The sequence below is a fragment of the Bubalus bubalis genome, chromosome 12 (genome assembly GCF_019923935.1).
Source record: "Bubalus bubalis isolate 160015118507 breed Murrah chromosome 12, NDDB_SH_1, whole genome shotgun sequence".
NCBI lineage: Eukaryota > Metazoa > Chordata > Mammalia > Artiodactyla > Bovidae > Bubalus > Bubalus bubalis.
The window spans coordinates 20,583,870-20,599,467 of NC_059168.1; the positions used below are offsets into that span (position 1 = coordinate 20,583,870).

A 15,598-nucleotide genomic window follows, 5' to 3' on the forward strand; every position below is an offset into this window, starting at 1 on the left:
CCTGGGTTGGGAAGATCCCCCTGGAGAAGGGAAAGGCTACCCACTCCAGTCTTCTGGCCTGGAGAATTCCATGGACTGTATAGTCCACGGGTCGCAAAGAGTCAGACACGACTGAGCGACTTACACTTCCAGCAAAGACTAAAGCTGTCCCACCCCTCCCTACACGGCTTCACCATGCTTTGTACTTGCTTACCAGGTTTAACCTAAATACACAGCTCTCTTTGCAGCATCTACTGTGAGAATGGAGACCATTCCCAACAATTAGACTATCAACATTCCAGAAAACATAAAGATCACTCTAAAGAGAAGCACAACTACTGTGAAGGACCCCGGAGGGACCCTGCAGAGGGAGTTCAATGACATCAGTGTAGAACTCAGTCTCTCTGTAAAGAAAAAGCAGCAGCTCCAGCCTGACAAATGGTGGGGCACTATTCAACAGAAGGGGACTGGCTGTTGTTTGCACTCTCTGTAGCCATGGACAGAACACAATCAAGTCTGCTACGCTGGGCTTTTGTTACCAGGTGACGTCTGTGTATACTCACTTCTCCATCCATATTATTTCCAAAATCTCTTGGACACAAAATACATACACAGGGTTTAAATGAGGCCAGGTGTTGCTTGTTAAGTATCTCAAGACCATAAGCATGAGTTAATTCTGGAAGGAAACATTGAACTTACATCAAATTCAGCTGCTTTGATTCAGCAAGTCATGGCTGTCTAAAAGCAAAGACACTAGAAAAATTCTGGATGCCTTCTATGTGTCTGAGAAAGGAGCTGTTTCACGGGGTGATTAATAAGATCTTTGTAGTTGAGATCAAACCAGTCAATTCAGGAAATCAACCCTGAATATTCATTGAAAGGACTGATGCTGAAGCTGAAGCTCCAATACCCTGGGCCACCTGAGATAAAGAGCTGACTCCTTGGAAAAGACCCTGAAGCTGGGAAAGATTGAGGGCAGGAGAAGGGGGCAGCAGAGGATGAGATGGTTGGATGGCATCATTGACTCAGTGGACATGAGTCTGAAAAAACTCTGGGAGATAGTAAAGGACAGGGAAGCCTGGCATGCTGCAAAAACTGTCAAAATATTTGGACAAGACTTAGTGACCAAACAACAACAAAGTTTTCCAACTACAGGCACAACAAAATGGCAGATGATTCCTCAGACCTATCTGTGACATTGAATATTTTAAAGATGAAAGAAAAGCCCTGTATTGAAAAATACTGGATAAACAGATGTGTGGCGCCTGCCAAACCTGAGCTCCATATTCAGTGGTCGATCCTCTTTCTTTCCATCATGCCACACAGCGTGTGGGATTCCCCAACCAGGGACTGAACCTGTGCCCACAGCAGTAGAAGCACAGAGTCTTAACCACTGGACCACCAGGGAAGTCCAGATCCTCATAACTTGACAGCAGATTCTTTTTTTAGACAAACTGTATAAGGTCTCAACATAGTCATGGTTATTGGTATTCTTTGTCTTTAAACAGGGAGAGAGGGGATGTATTTTGGAGCCTGACATGGACAGGTGTGCGCAAGTGGGCAAACAGAGCCACCAAGCTAGATGAAAAGGCTCTGGGGACATTCTAATGCTTGAGAACCAAGGCTTCCATCTTGGTCTCTCAAAACCAGCCAGTCAGCCCTTTCCCCAGGGAGGATCTCCTAGCCCTCGGGTACCTCTATCCACTAGAAGGAAAGAAGGGAAGAAAAATGATATCTGTTGAGCATCATTTGCTTTTCTTCTTCCTTTCAACTCCTTCCTCAAATACATCCCACCCCAACACGTAATGGCCAGTGAATCCTGTTCATTATTCTTTTGAAAGACCTCTTCTCTCCATTCCCATTTTCACGGCTCCATTTGGGCCTCATCAGAGATTGCCTTCGCTCCCTAACAACCATTCCCCACTCCTCCAGGCCACTTTCACACTGCCTGCCCTAAGTATTTTCCAAGGGACCAGAGGTTGGGGGAAGGAGAGGCTAACCCTGTCATTCCCAAGCTTAGATGCCTTTACAAATATTCAATTCCTCTCAAGGAAAAGAAACAATTCCTTAGCCCCATATCCCTCTGGAGGTTCATCTCTTATGTCTTATCCCCACTGCACCAGGCACTCCACACTAAAGCCACACTGCATTTATCATTTCCTGTGTAGGCCAACCCCAGGCACCACTTCATGCCTTTATTCAGGCTATTGCCGCTGGGCCTGGCTTTTCAAGTGGATTTTTACCCCAGTCTCTTAAGGAGAATGTCTTTAACCCCATCTCTGCAAACAAAGTGGCAGGCAAGATGGGACCCTCTTGCTAGTATCCAAGACAAATTCCACAACATCACAGGCATGGACTAAGCACTATGCTATATGGGGGGAAGGCAAGCGAATCAAGCAAGGACCGACAACATAAGTGGAAGCTAAGGTCCCTTGGATCCTTCCGTCCTCCCACAGAGAGACACACAGGGGCCAGGAAGCTTTGGGGCCCACATGCGGGTCCGAGTGGCAATGGAGGCCCCTGCCCCAACCATCATTCTTTCTTCACATAGTCCAAGTGCCAGGACAGACTTGACAGTGGTGCCAGGCAGTCTGTATTTGCCTGCTGTTTACAGGAGTTGTCTGAAAATGCCAACTGCCCAGATCTTAGGATATGAGACACCAAAGTGGACACTAGAGACCCTCCTCTCAGGGAAAGAACCCCTGGGCCCCCAGGCTTACCTGAGATGCAGCAGCTCCCAAGGGAGAAGGCAGGAAAGCCCATCCAGTCCCAGATGGCTCAGTATCCCTGCAACCCAGAGTAAGCACCCACTTTAGACAATTCCATTCCCAGAATCTCACTTTAGCCAATTCTGATCATTGCATCACACGAGGAAACTGAAGCCCAGAACTCAAAGCACATGGGCAAGATCGCACAGCTGGTAGATGGTGGAGCCCAGATCTAAACCAAGTCTTGTCTATGATACTGTATCTCAGGAGCATCCTTGTTATCCAACCTGTGGTCCTCGGTGGCTGTGTGAAGACCACATTCTCTCCTGGAGCAGCCCATGGGGCCAGCCCACCCATAAGCACCTCTATGGGAGGGAGAATCTGCTCCCCTGAGATCTTCAGGATGACTGGAGCCAAAGGAGGCCTTGAAGATAACAATAAACCAAGTTCACTTTGTGTTGCCTATCTCCTGAGATTTCTAGATGGCAAGGTAATTTGGTTTTCTCTTTCAAGTTGATTTTCCACTTTCTAGCGCCAGAGGCAAACCCTGAAAAAAAAAAAAAAAGCCCTATACCAACTCAGGTAAATACAGACACCATTAACAACTTCCCTCCTTCCTTTTCCTAGGAGAGCAGAAACATCAGCTCAACACAGATAATAATGAAGTCCTGCTGTGTGTGAGTATATGTGTATGCATGCAAGTTTCCATGTATATGTGTGTAGATCCCTCTGTGGAATTCTGGAAGAGTTAAATAAATATGTCTTTACCTCTTACAAATTCCACGTCATCTGGTAGCCAACTTACAGGGGCCAAAGACTATCACAAATTGTACAACTCTAGTCAAAGGGAAACAGAACCAGAGCAACTTAGACCCTACACTTGCTATCATTTCAAAGTCTCAGAGAATTTAGTGTTTGGGGAATCCCAAAAGTAACTTAAAGATGCACACACACAAACAAGATAGCTAGGGGGAAGCTGCTGCCTAGCACAGGCAGCTCAGCTCTGTTCTCTGTGATGACCTAGAGGGGTGAGATGGGAGGTGGGAGGGAGGCTCAAGAGGGAGGGGATACATGTGTATATATATATATACATATCTGACTCACTTTGTTGTACAGCAGAGACTAACACAACATGGTAAAGCTATTCAGTTCAGTTCAGTCGCTCAGTCGTGTCCGACTCTTTGCGACCCCATGAATCGCAGCACGCCAGGCCTCCCTGTCCATCACCAACTCCAGGAGTTCACTGAGACTCACGTCCATCAAGTCAGTGATGCCATCCAGCCATCTCATCCTCTGTTGTCCCCTTCTCCTCCTGCCCCCAATCCCTCCCAGCATCAGAGTCTTTTCCAATCAGTCAACTCTTCGCATGAGGTGGCCAAAGTATTGGAGTTTCAGCTTTAGCATCATTCCTTCCAAAGAAATCCCAGGGCTGATCTCCTTTAGAATGGACTGGTTGGATCTCCTTGCAGTCCAAGGGACTCTCAGGAGTCTTCTGCAACACCTCAGTTCAAAAGCATCAATTCTTCGGCGCTCAGCTTTCTTCACAGTCCAACTCTCACATCCATACATGACCACTGGAAAAACCACAGCCTTGACAAGACAGACCTTTGTCGGCAAAGTAATGTCTCTGCTTTTGAATATGCTATCTAGGTTGGTCATAACTTTCCTTCCAAGGAGTAAGCGTCTTTTAATTTCATGGCTGCAATCACCATCTGCAGTGATTTTGGAGCCTAGAAAAATAAAGTCTGACACTGTTTCCACTATTTCCCCATCCATTTCCCATGAAGTGATGGGACCGGATGCCATGATATTCGTTTTCTGAATGTTGAGCTTTAAGCCAACTTTTTCACTCTCTTCTTTCACTTTCATCAAGAGGCTTTTGAGTTCCTCTTCACTTTCTGCCATAAAGGTGGTGTCATCTGCATATCTGAGGTTATTGATATTTCTCCCGGCAATCTTGATTCCAGCTTGTGCTTCTTCCAACTCAGCATTTCTCATGATGTACTCTGCATATAAGTTAAATAAGCAGGGTGACAATATACAGCCTTGATGTACTCCCTTTCCTATTTGGAACCAGTCTGTTGTTCCATGTCCAGTTCTAACTGTTGCTTCCTGACCTGCATACAAATTTCTCAAGAGGCAGGTCAGGTGGTCTGGTATTCCCATCTCTTTCAGAACTTTCCACAGTTTCTTGTGATCCACACAGTCAAAGGCTTTGGCATAGTCAATAAAGCAGAAATAGATGTAAAGCTATTATCCTCCAGTTAAAAAAATAAAGAAGCAGACATGCACATATACACACACACAAAATCACAAGCTGGTGTTTAATCTGTCTTTCTCTGGCCCAGTTCAAGGCATTTCAGGATTTATCTGTATCCCCCATTTTTCCTTTTCCCAGGCCTGTTGTTATGTTGTGCTTAGTCGCTCAGTCATATCCGACTCTTTGAGACCCTATGGACTGTAGCCCACCAGGCTCCTCTGTCCATGCAGATTCTCCAGGCAAGAACACTGGAGTGGGTTGACATGCCCTCCTCCAAGGGATCTTCCCAACCCAGGGATCGAACCCAGGTCTCTCACATTGCAGGTGGATTCTTTACTGTCTGAGCCAAAGGCTCAGGCCTAGGCACAGTCTTTTACTGCCCCATGACCACAGTATTGGCCTTGACCCTGCAGAAATCTTTGAGCCCTGCCTCTAAGGATTCACGTGTTCCCCTGACCAGCCCCCATAAAGGAGACATTCTTTGGGTTCTGTTGTTGCTGGAATAATTTTGCCACATCTGAGAAACTGCTGAAGTGACAGCTTCACCTGTCCACGGCTGGCTCTCTTCTCACCGCTCTGGCAACGTGAGCACATGATGTAGATGCAGTCAAGGCCACAGGAGAGATCCCTGGATCCAGAGAACAGGCTGTGAGATGAGGATGACATTCCAAACAGTGTGGAAGGCATCTGGAGATCCAGCCTGAGAAATTCTGGAGGACGTGCAATTGGCCACCAGCTGCTGAAGATACAGGGACCCATGGACAGATGGTCTGAGAGAGGGCAGATGATTCTGGAGTCGTTTCAGGCATGTACTCTCTGACCCACCCAGACACCAGTCGGCCAAAGGACTCCATGGGTGTCCTCAACCCTGCGGTCCTCAACCTTACTGCCTTAATAATGGGTGGATGACAGTCAAAATATTTACAAAGGGCCAAAGTTTTGCCTTTATAAATGTGTGTTTGCTGGCTGAATTCCCAAGTCTAGCGACAAGGCTTGGCTGTCTGAGATGACAGAGAGCTAAGATTCCATTCTCTAATCATCCTTATTTTTAGTCGTGGGGACAAGGGAGTTGAATTACTATGCTATCGTCCCCTGGGGATGAAACCCATCTGTTCCTAAGAATCTTAATGGAAAGGTTAGGCCTATTTTTTTTTCTTCCATATCCTCTACTTTGGGGAGAATAGACATTCTTCAAAAACCATTTTCTAAAAATCCAGATTTTCTGATCTGTTTATAATCTCGGTGTGTTTTTCCCCCCTATTTTATCTTTATCTTCTTCCTCATTGTCATGACTCCCCAGATCACTTAAGTTCCCCCCACCTGAACACCTACCACACAGGGAATGCTGTTTCGAAAAGTCATCTTTCCTTTAATAGATAACTGCACAGAACAGCAAGAAGGCCCTCAGGGGAGGTGGAGTTATCGAGCTCGTCATGGAATTTGGAGAGCAAGCTTGCGTTTGGGAATTCGACAGTCAGCAAAGGTGCCAGTCCTTTTTCTGGAGACCAGTCAGTCTTGGGTTGAATATAAGAGTACACTCCTGATCTGCCTGAAGCTTCCATTTGCTGATTTTGACCTTTCCAACAGGGTGTGTTACCACAGCAAGCTTCCCATTGGTTCAATGAGCCTCATTTGGAATCGGATGAGTAATTATGTGTTTTCTGTTTTCCCACCCCATTCTAATTAGTGTACTTTACCTAACCAGCACCAGCAGGGGCTGCCGCACACTCTCTGCATCCCTTTCTACTGAGTCTATGAAGCTTGTGTGACTAGACAGTACATGCTAATTGCTAAAAGTAGCCCTGGGAGTGTTTACGGGCTCTGGATCTCTCCTCCCCCTCCCTTCCTGCCCTATCTGCCATCCCCTCCAGTCTTTCCTCTTCCTTGTCAATTTATGTCATAATAACACCTTGATCTTGAGTCATTAAAAAAAAAACTTTTCAGTTAGTGTCACACCTTTGATCCCATCTAAGAAAGACTTTGATCACACCATCCAGTCCCATCACTTCATGGCAAATAGATGGGGAAACAATGGAAACAGTAAGAGACTTTATTTTGGGGGGGCTCCAAAATCACTGCAGATGGTAACTACAGTCATGAAATTAAAAGGCGCTTGCTCCTTGGAAGAAAAGTTATGACCAATCTAGACAGCATATTAAAAGCAGAGACATTACTTTGTCAACAAAGGTCTGTCTAGTCAAACCTATGGTTTTCCCAGTAGTCATGTATGGATGTGAGGGTTGGACTATAAAGAAAGCTGAGTGCTGAAGAACTGATGCTTTTGAACTGTGATGTTGGAGTAGACTCTTGAGAGTCCCTTGGACTGCAAGGAGATCCAACCAGTCCATCCTAAAGGAAATCAATGCTGAATATTCATTGGAAGGACTGATATTGAAGCTGAAACTCCAATACTTTGACCACCTGATGTGAAGAACTGACTCCTTGGAAAAGACTCTGATGCTGGGAAAGATTGAAGGCAGGAGGAGAAGAGGATGACAGAGAATGAGATGGTTGGATGGCATCCCTGCCTTGATGGACATAAGTTTGAGCAAGCTCTGGGATTTAGTGATGGACAGGGAAGCCTGGCATGTTGCAGTCCATGGGGTCGTAAAGAGTCGGACATGACTTAGCAATTGAATTGAACTGAAGAAAGACTTTAGGGATGGGATGGCAAGTGGGTGGGGGAGCCTTGGGGCTGGCCTGAGAGCACAGGTGGAAGGCTGAGAAAGGTTTCAAGAAAGACAGCCAGACCGTGACCTTGACCCCGTGCTCATGAAGGAAGAGAGGACACAGCCCAGGTGAGACTTCTTCCAAGTGGAAAAATGACCAAGGTCTGACCAAGGGATGAGCAGCCTTGATGAAGGTCACTCCAAAGCCAGTGGCAAGTATTTGCCTAAAAACGTGCTCTCTCCCTACATCTTCTCACTAGATGCAGTTTAGTTCAGTTCAGTCACTCAATCGTGTCCGACTCTTTGCGACCCCATGAATCACAGCATGCCAGGCCTCCCTGTCCATCACCAACTCCAGGAGTTCACTCAGACTCACATCCATCGAGTCAGTGATGCCATCCAGCCATCTCATCCTCTGTTGTCCCCTTCTCCTCCTGCCCCCAATCCCTCCCAGCATCAGAGTCTTTTCCAATGAGTCAACTCTTTGCATGAGGTAGCCAAAGTACTGGAATTTCAGCTTTAGCATCATTCCTTCCAGAGAAATCCCAGGGCTGATCTCCTTCAGAATGGACTGGTTGGATCTCCTTGCAGTCCAAGGGACTCTCAAGAGTCTTCTCCAACACCACAGTTCAAAAGCATCAATTCTTCAGAGCTCAGCTTTCTTCACAGTCTAACTCTCACACCCATACATGACCACTGGAGAAACCACAGCCTTGACTAGATGGATCTTTGTTGGCAAAGTAATGTCTCTGCTTTTGAATATGCTATCTAGATTGGTCATAACTTTCCTTCCAAGGAGTAAGCGTCTTTTAATCTCATGGCTGTAATCACCATCTGCAGTGATTTTGGAGCCCAAAAAAATAAAGTCTGACACTGTTTCCACTGTTTCCCCATCTATTTCCCATGAAGTGATGGGACCACTTCATAGATTAGTGCGTCTCAAAATATTTTAACAACAGGATCTTCACCTGAAACAAAATTTGGGTAGAATCGACTGTTCAAAGCATTCAGAAGTTCAGAATGTTGTTGTTCAGTTGTTAAATCGTGCCCAACTCTTTGCAGCTCCATGGACTGCAGCACACCAGGCCTCCCTATCCTTCACCATCTCCCAGTTTGCTCATACTCATTATGTCCATTGAGTCAGTGATGCCATCCAACAGCATGGCTACTATTGCTGACCAAAATCTTGGCTTTCTCTGCCCACCAAAGCCAAATAAAAAATATGGAGACAGAGTCTGGAGGAAATAGAAAGGTGGGTTTTATTCTCAGATGCAGAAAGGGAACACAGTAGTACCCTGACTCTGTGAGGAGTCTGGGGCTTATATAAGGCAAGGGCTCAAAGTCAGGAGCTGGTGATGAGGAACAAAGGTGATAGGATCCTGATTTCTTCCTCTTGCATTGTTTCAAAGACAGTCAGAAACTGCAGCCAGTAACCCAGTAATTGAATCTAGCAGTTTGGTGGCTCTCACGTTCTTTCTGATATGGAACTACAAGGGGAAGGATGTTATAAGGATAAACACCAGATACAGGATGTATTTAGCATAGAGTCAAAGGAAAATTGTGAATTGTAGCTCCTGCAGAGTTAGGGAGCAGAAAAGCAAAGTTAGTTACAGACATGCTGAGTTAGGAGCGGTTAAAGTAAAACACTAGGGATGTGCAGGCCTGCTCACTGTTCTCTCTATCATCTTTGTTCTCAGGAAAGGGAAAGAGAAAAACTCATTCCTCTTTTTTCCTTCTCACTGCAACACTGTCATCAAAAGTCCACACACACACAAAAAAGTCCACAAATAAAAAATGCTGACAAGGATGTGGAGAAAAGGAAACTCTCATGCACTGTTGGTGGGAATGTAAATTAGGGCAGCCACTTTGGGGAACAGTATGGAGGTTCCTCAAAAAGGTAAAAATGGAACTACTATATGACCCAGCAATTCCACTCCTGGGTATATATTCAGGAAAACCAAAAATACTAATTCAAAAAGATACATGTAGCCCAATGTTCATAGCAGCAATATTTACAATAGCCGAGACATGGAAGCCATCCATGAGCCCTTCAATATGTGAAAGAATGAAGAAGATGTAGCACATATATACACCATATCTTCTTAATCTATACATCAAGTACTCAACCATGATATGAATAAAATTCTGCCATTTACAGCAATATGGATGGACCTAGAGAATATTATGCTTAATGAAATAAGACAAAGACAAATCTAAGACAAATCTGACAAATAAGATTTGTCAAAGACAAATCTAAAAAGTGTACAAATGAATGTATATGCAAACAGAAACAGGCTCACAGATACAAAAAACAAATTTGTGGTTACTGAAGGGAAGAGGGAAGGGGAGAGGAACAAATTTGGGGTATGGGATTAACAGATACAAACTACTATGCATAAAACAGATAAGCAACAAAGATATGCTGTATGGCACAGGGAATTATAGCCATTATCTTTTATTTTATCTATTTTTTTTATTGAAGGACAATTGCTTTACAGAATTTTGCTGTTTTCTGTCAAACCTCAATGTGAATCAGCCATAGGTATACATATATCCCCTTCCTTTTGAACCTCCCTCCCATCTCCCTCCCCAACCCACCCCTCTAGGTTGATACAGAGCTCCTGTTTGAGTTTCCTGAGCCATACACGATTATCTTTTAATAACCTATAATGGAATATGTTGTTGTGTGTGTTTGAAAGTCTCTCAGTTGTGTCTGACTCTTTGCGACCCCATGGACTGTAGCCAGGCTCCTCTGTCCATGGAATTCTCTAAGACAGATACTGGAGTGAGTAGCCACTCCCTTCTCCAGGGAATCTTCCAAACCCAGGATTGAACCCAGGTTTCCCGCATTGCAGATGGATTCTTTACTGTCTGAGCCACCAGGGAAGCCCAAGAATATTGGAGTGGGTAGCCTATCCCTTCTCCAGGGAATTTTCCTGACCCAGAGATCAAACCAGGTTCTCCTGCATTGCAGGTGGATTCTTTACCAGTTGAGCTACCAGGGAGTATAATCTGTCAAAAATACTGAATCCCTGTGCTGTATGTCTGAAAATAATATTGTGTAAATATTATTGTAATATATTACAGTATTGTATACATATTATTGTTACAATATAATATTTTATATCAACTATAATTTTGAAAAGAAGGGCCGCCTGGGGGCAGGGGGCCCTTGCCATGCCTCCAGCAAAAGCAATGGAAAGTGTTAGGAACCACTGCTCCCGGGACCAGCAGCCTCCTTTGGGCAGAAGGACACTGTAATCCTAGCCTTCCCACCCCTGCTCTCCCTTCCCCCAACCAGAGGGGAGGACAGATGCTCCCAAGTAAATGAGCTGAAATTCAAGTAAGAGAAATACCTCGGGGCTGTTTACTTGGTGTTCCGTGCCTGACAGGTTCTCCCGTGGCCTCTGGCTGCATCATCCCTGGGGGTGCAGGGACAGAGAGCAGGGCGGCAGGCGGCCGACAGTGCCAGAAGCCTGGGCGGCATTAGGTGGCAGTGCCGCTGGCCCGAGGAGACGAGGCGTCTGATTCTGCCCACCTGCTTGATCCTTCCCACATCTCTCCCTCTTGCAGACAGATTCCTGGCTCTGTCGTGTGGGGTTTCCTCATGCCTTCTCACCCATTCCATACCAAGTCTCCATCAAATCAGACAACAGGGGACTTCCATGGTGGTCCAGTGGTTAAGAATCTGCCTGCCAAAGCAGGAGACATAGGTTCGATCCCTGGTCCAGGAAGATCTTACATGCCGAGGGGCAGCTAAGCTTGTGCTCTGGAGCCCTGGAGCTGCAATTCCTGAAGCCTGCTCACCCTAGAGCCCGTGTTCTGCAACTAGAGAAGCCGTCACAATGAGAAGCCCAGGCGCTGCAATATAGACCCCGCACAGCCAAAAACAAACAAACAAACAAATATCTTTTAAAAAAATAAATAGGTAAAAAAAATTTGTTTAGACAGCAGGGACTTGCAGGGGATGAGCAGATATAGAAATGTTAGTACAAAGACAGTCTTACTCTTCTTTTTAACTGTTGAGCAGCCTTTAGCAAGAATCAGGCAAAGCCAATCGAAGTCTCCTCCCTGGTCTCTCCCAGGGGCAGCAGGAGGTGTGCCGAACCTGGAGTCAGGAGCCTGGCTCTGCTTCCAGCTCTGCTGCAAACCCTCCCAGTGGTCCTGAGCAAATGTCTCGACTCACTCAACTGGGCTTTCAATAACAAGGCAGTTTCTAAGGGCTCTTCTAGCTCTACCCTCATGTTTAGAAGGTCACCAATGGTTACTGCCTGGCCAGCCCTGCTCTAAGAAAAGGCGTCCAGGAGGCTCTTTTGGAGAAGTTACTCAGATAATGTCCTGCCCCGGGCCAGCTGAAAGAGAGAAGATGCCCAGAACAAAAGCAATTCACACACTGGGCCAAGTGAGGCTGCCACCAGGGAGGTTGTCTGCCCCAAAGGGACCCTCCTGATTGATGGAGGCCAGATCCTTAGGGGCTCCTTTGTCAGGGGATGAATACCAGGGTCTCGGAGAGCATGTCAGAGTGACCACAGGAGACAGGACGCTCTAGACAAGGACTGGACGCTGTCCACTTCTCCAAGGCACTCCCACAGACAGCCTGGCAGCACTCAGACAAGGCACAGCTGCGCCACTGTTGAGACACCCTCCAGGGCTCTTCCTCCTGTGGCCTGGCAGCCAATACCCACCACCTGAGGAGAGCCAGGCCTCCTTGTCTTGTCCTTGCAACCCTAAGCACCTTGAGCAATTAATCTATTCTATTCAGTAAGTGGGTCATGATAGGTAAGGCCTGGGTCACAAATCACACAACACCTTGAGTCCCATGTAGGGCAGGACTTGCTCCTAATCCAACATGTGGATTAATTCCTTGTGGGTCAACCAGACCAAATATTCCTTTAGTCAGGAGCCCTGGGGACTTCTCTGGTGGTCTGGTAGCTAAGACTCTACACTCCCAATGCAGGGGGCCTGGGTTGGATCCCTCGTCAGGGAACTAGATCCTACATGCTGCAACTAAAAACATCTCACATGTCGAAAGGAAGATCAAAGATCCCAAGTGCTGCAACTAAACCCAGTGCTACCAAATAATTTTTCTTTTTTTTTAAATCAGGAGCCCTGCGTAGTTTATTATTAACTAGCAAGGCAATGTTGCCAACTCAGCATCTAATGGGGACAATATCATTCAATCCACTCACCTCCTTAGGGCTGTTGTAGAAAGAAATCAAACGTGATCATGTATGTGACCCTTGTTAGGCATAAACAACGTGTGAGATAAATAGTTGTCTTGATACCCAGTGAAGGGCGTGAGACAGCAGGATGCGGACACCAAGAGCACTGGCTCTGAAGTCAGACTTGATTGGGGTCAGATCATGGCTCTGGCACTTCCTGCACAGGTGACCTCAAACAAATGACTTTAGCCTCTCTGTGCCTCAGTTTTCTCATCTGTACAAGGGAGTGATAATAACAGCCTCTGCTTCAGAGAGTTGATAATGAAGTTGATGCATGTCAAGGGCTTAGAACAGAGCTTACCAGAGTGAACGCTCAATACATGTTCATTATATTAAGAGGAACACGTTCCTCTGGCCAGAAGCACATTGTGTAGCCTCCCACAGCCTTCCTGTGCGCTTGGGAATGAAGCCCTGACTGGGCAGATCCTCCTCCCGAAGAGGCAGCCCAGGCCCCCATTCTGCTGCACCTGTGCTGTGGGGCCTCAGCAGCCGCCTCCCACCTGAAAGCCTCAGTCTGCCCCCAGCAGAGGAAGACCATCGTAATGGCCAGCGGCACAATCATCTGGGTGGTTTATTAGTGGCGTCTCAGAGGGACCCCTTCCCCCTAGACTTCCGGGGTGTGCCCTGAGTGTGGGGGCAGGGGGAGCATGAACATATACACCTCACAGAATCAGGGCAAAAGACAAGTCCAGGGCTGAGGAGCGACTCCCTGGAAAAAGTACAGAGAACTGTTTTTGCCTTAAACACCTTTAAAGAAAAGGATTGCCCAGTTCAAGAAGGAGGGGACATATGGCTGATTCATGTTGATATTTGGCAGAAACCAACAAAATTCTGTAAAGCAATTATGTTTCAATTAAAAAATAAATAAAATAAGGTTGGTCCACTTTTAACTAAAAAAAAAAAAAAAGGATTGCCCAGCCTTTCCTCGGGCCTTTGTATTCCTGGTTGGGGACATAGAACCCCCACCTTGAGTTTGAAATGAGGTGGACCTTTTAAAAGGATTTTAATTTCCAGAATTCAGCCTGTTCCTCTCTGCCAAGCCCTTTACTAGAAACAGCGGTCCTTGACCCCCTGGGTAGGCAGGAAGTGGGAAGGGTGGGCACCCAGCCTCAGTGACCTTTGCTCTGCTGTTGCCAAGCATGTGACGTGAACAAAGGAGCCTCAAACCTTGGGGGCCTGGCCCAGGCTGAGCACTCTGAGCGGCCCAGGGTGGGAGTCTCCGCCACGCACCCCTCTGTTCCTGCAGCAGTTCTCAGCAAAACTGCTCGGTGACCCTGAGAAGGGTCGCCTCTGGAGCTGAAGGGCAGGCAAGGGGAGCCCCACTGCACTGTGAGTGTCTCTTGTGAGTGTCTCGGTCGCCGGATGGATTGCCACACTGGCTGCAGCGTCTGTCAGTGACCTCCTTCTCTTTAATTTCTTTTTATTAAAATCTGGTTCATGTACCATATTATGTAAGTTACAGGTGTACAATGTAGTGATCAGTGACTGCCTTCTTGCGCAGCCAGAATGACATCTCTGGCCCCGAGTCTGCATTTCCTAACCCCCAGATGCAAGCTGTGCATGGTACTGCAGCAGTGACCAGTGCTTGGTATTTGCTCAGGTGGCATGAAGACCTCTATCCTTGAATCAGACCTGAACCAAACTGTGGACTCTGCCAGCCCGGCTTGCACAGTCACCTCCTGAGTGAGTCCTAATGACTGACACGTGTGATCTGAGGTAAGCGGCATTAGAGCTCCATCAACACACAACCCCCGCAAAGCTCTGGGTTAGAAAAGAAGGGCGGAGAGCTCCTGCCTTGTCACCCTGCGGCACAGGCCCTGACCTTTGACGGACGTCATTTTCCTCCAAGGAGGACCACTCTCTTTACATTAATAAGAGGGTATCGGCACTGAGGTTTTCTCTGTGGAGGTCAAAATACATTCTGCAGATTTTGCCTTTTCCAATGTCAAAAAACATTTTTTTAATTTCAGTATTTTCTGAGGCAAAGTCTATGTGAGGTATGATATTGTTATTACAAATCCCACTATACAACTAACCAAAGGCCCAGGGAATCAGAGGAGCATAATTCATTCTCTCCTTCAACAAATATCTGACCAGCATAAGACTAAAACAGGGCGTCCCAGTTGGCTCAGTGCTCAAGATTCTGCCTGCCTTGCAGGAGACGTGGGTTCGATCTCTAGATTGGGAAGATGCCCTGGAGGAGGAAATAGCAACATGCTCCAGTATTCTTGCCTGGAAAATCCCATGGACAGAGGAGCCTAACAGGCTATAGTCCATGGGATCACAAATAGTCAGACACAGCTGAGCGACACACACAGCACAAGATTAAAACAGCCTGCAAAGCAATGTGTCAAGTTCCTCTCACTGAAACACAGGCTGTAGTCACAAGATTTGCTGGTTCAGCAGGAGTGGTCAGAGTCCAAGTAAGACCTTTGGAGACGATAAATACAAAACCGATTAAGAAATCTCATCCTAAATATTAAAAAAAAATACTAAAGCACATTTTTTTAAGTACGAAAGGATGAAAACAAGGATCTGATTTTTCCTGTGAGGAATATTTCACTAGCAAAAGATCTCCACCCCTCTAACCCTCCTCCCTCCACCAAATTTCTAATCTGGCCTAAAGGGTGGGGGTAGAGAGGGGTTGCATTTAAGGAAGTTATTGCTTAGAAAGTGAGAGATCCTTCTCAGAGGGGGAAGAGAGAGAGATTTCCTTACACTGAAAAGTGGTCTAAAGTAGGCCATGACCATTGTAAGGCC

The 15,598-nt window shown here is 46.4% G+C and overlaps 1 protein-coding gene and 1 pseudogene across 1 annotated transcript in view; one reads left to right on the plus strand and one right to left on the minus strand.

Annotated features, from left to right (window-relative positions):
- The window catches only part of ATL2 (atlastin GTPase 2), a 164,717-nt gene extending 161,960 nt beyond the window's left edge, over nucleotides 1-2,757 (minus strand). The window contains exon 1 of the mRNA XM_044925839.1: nucleotides 2,700-2,757. Coding sequence (XP_044781774.1) covers nucleotides 2,700-2,742 — 43 coding nt within the window. The 5' untranslated portion in view covers nucleotides 2,743-2,757. The remainder of the gene's footprint in view (nucleotides 1-2,699) is intronic.
- LOC102397691 lies at nucleotides 242-794 on the plus strand (annotated as a pseudogene).
- Nucleotides 2,758-15,598: the final 12,841 nt, after the last annotated feature.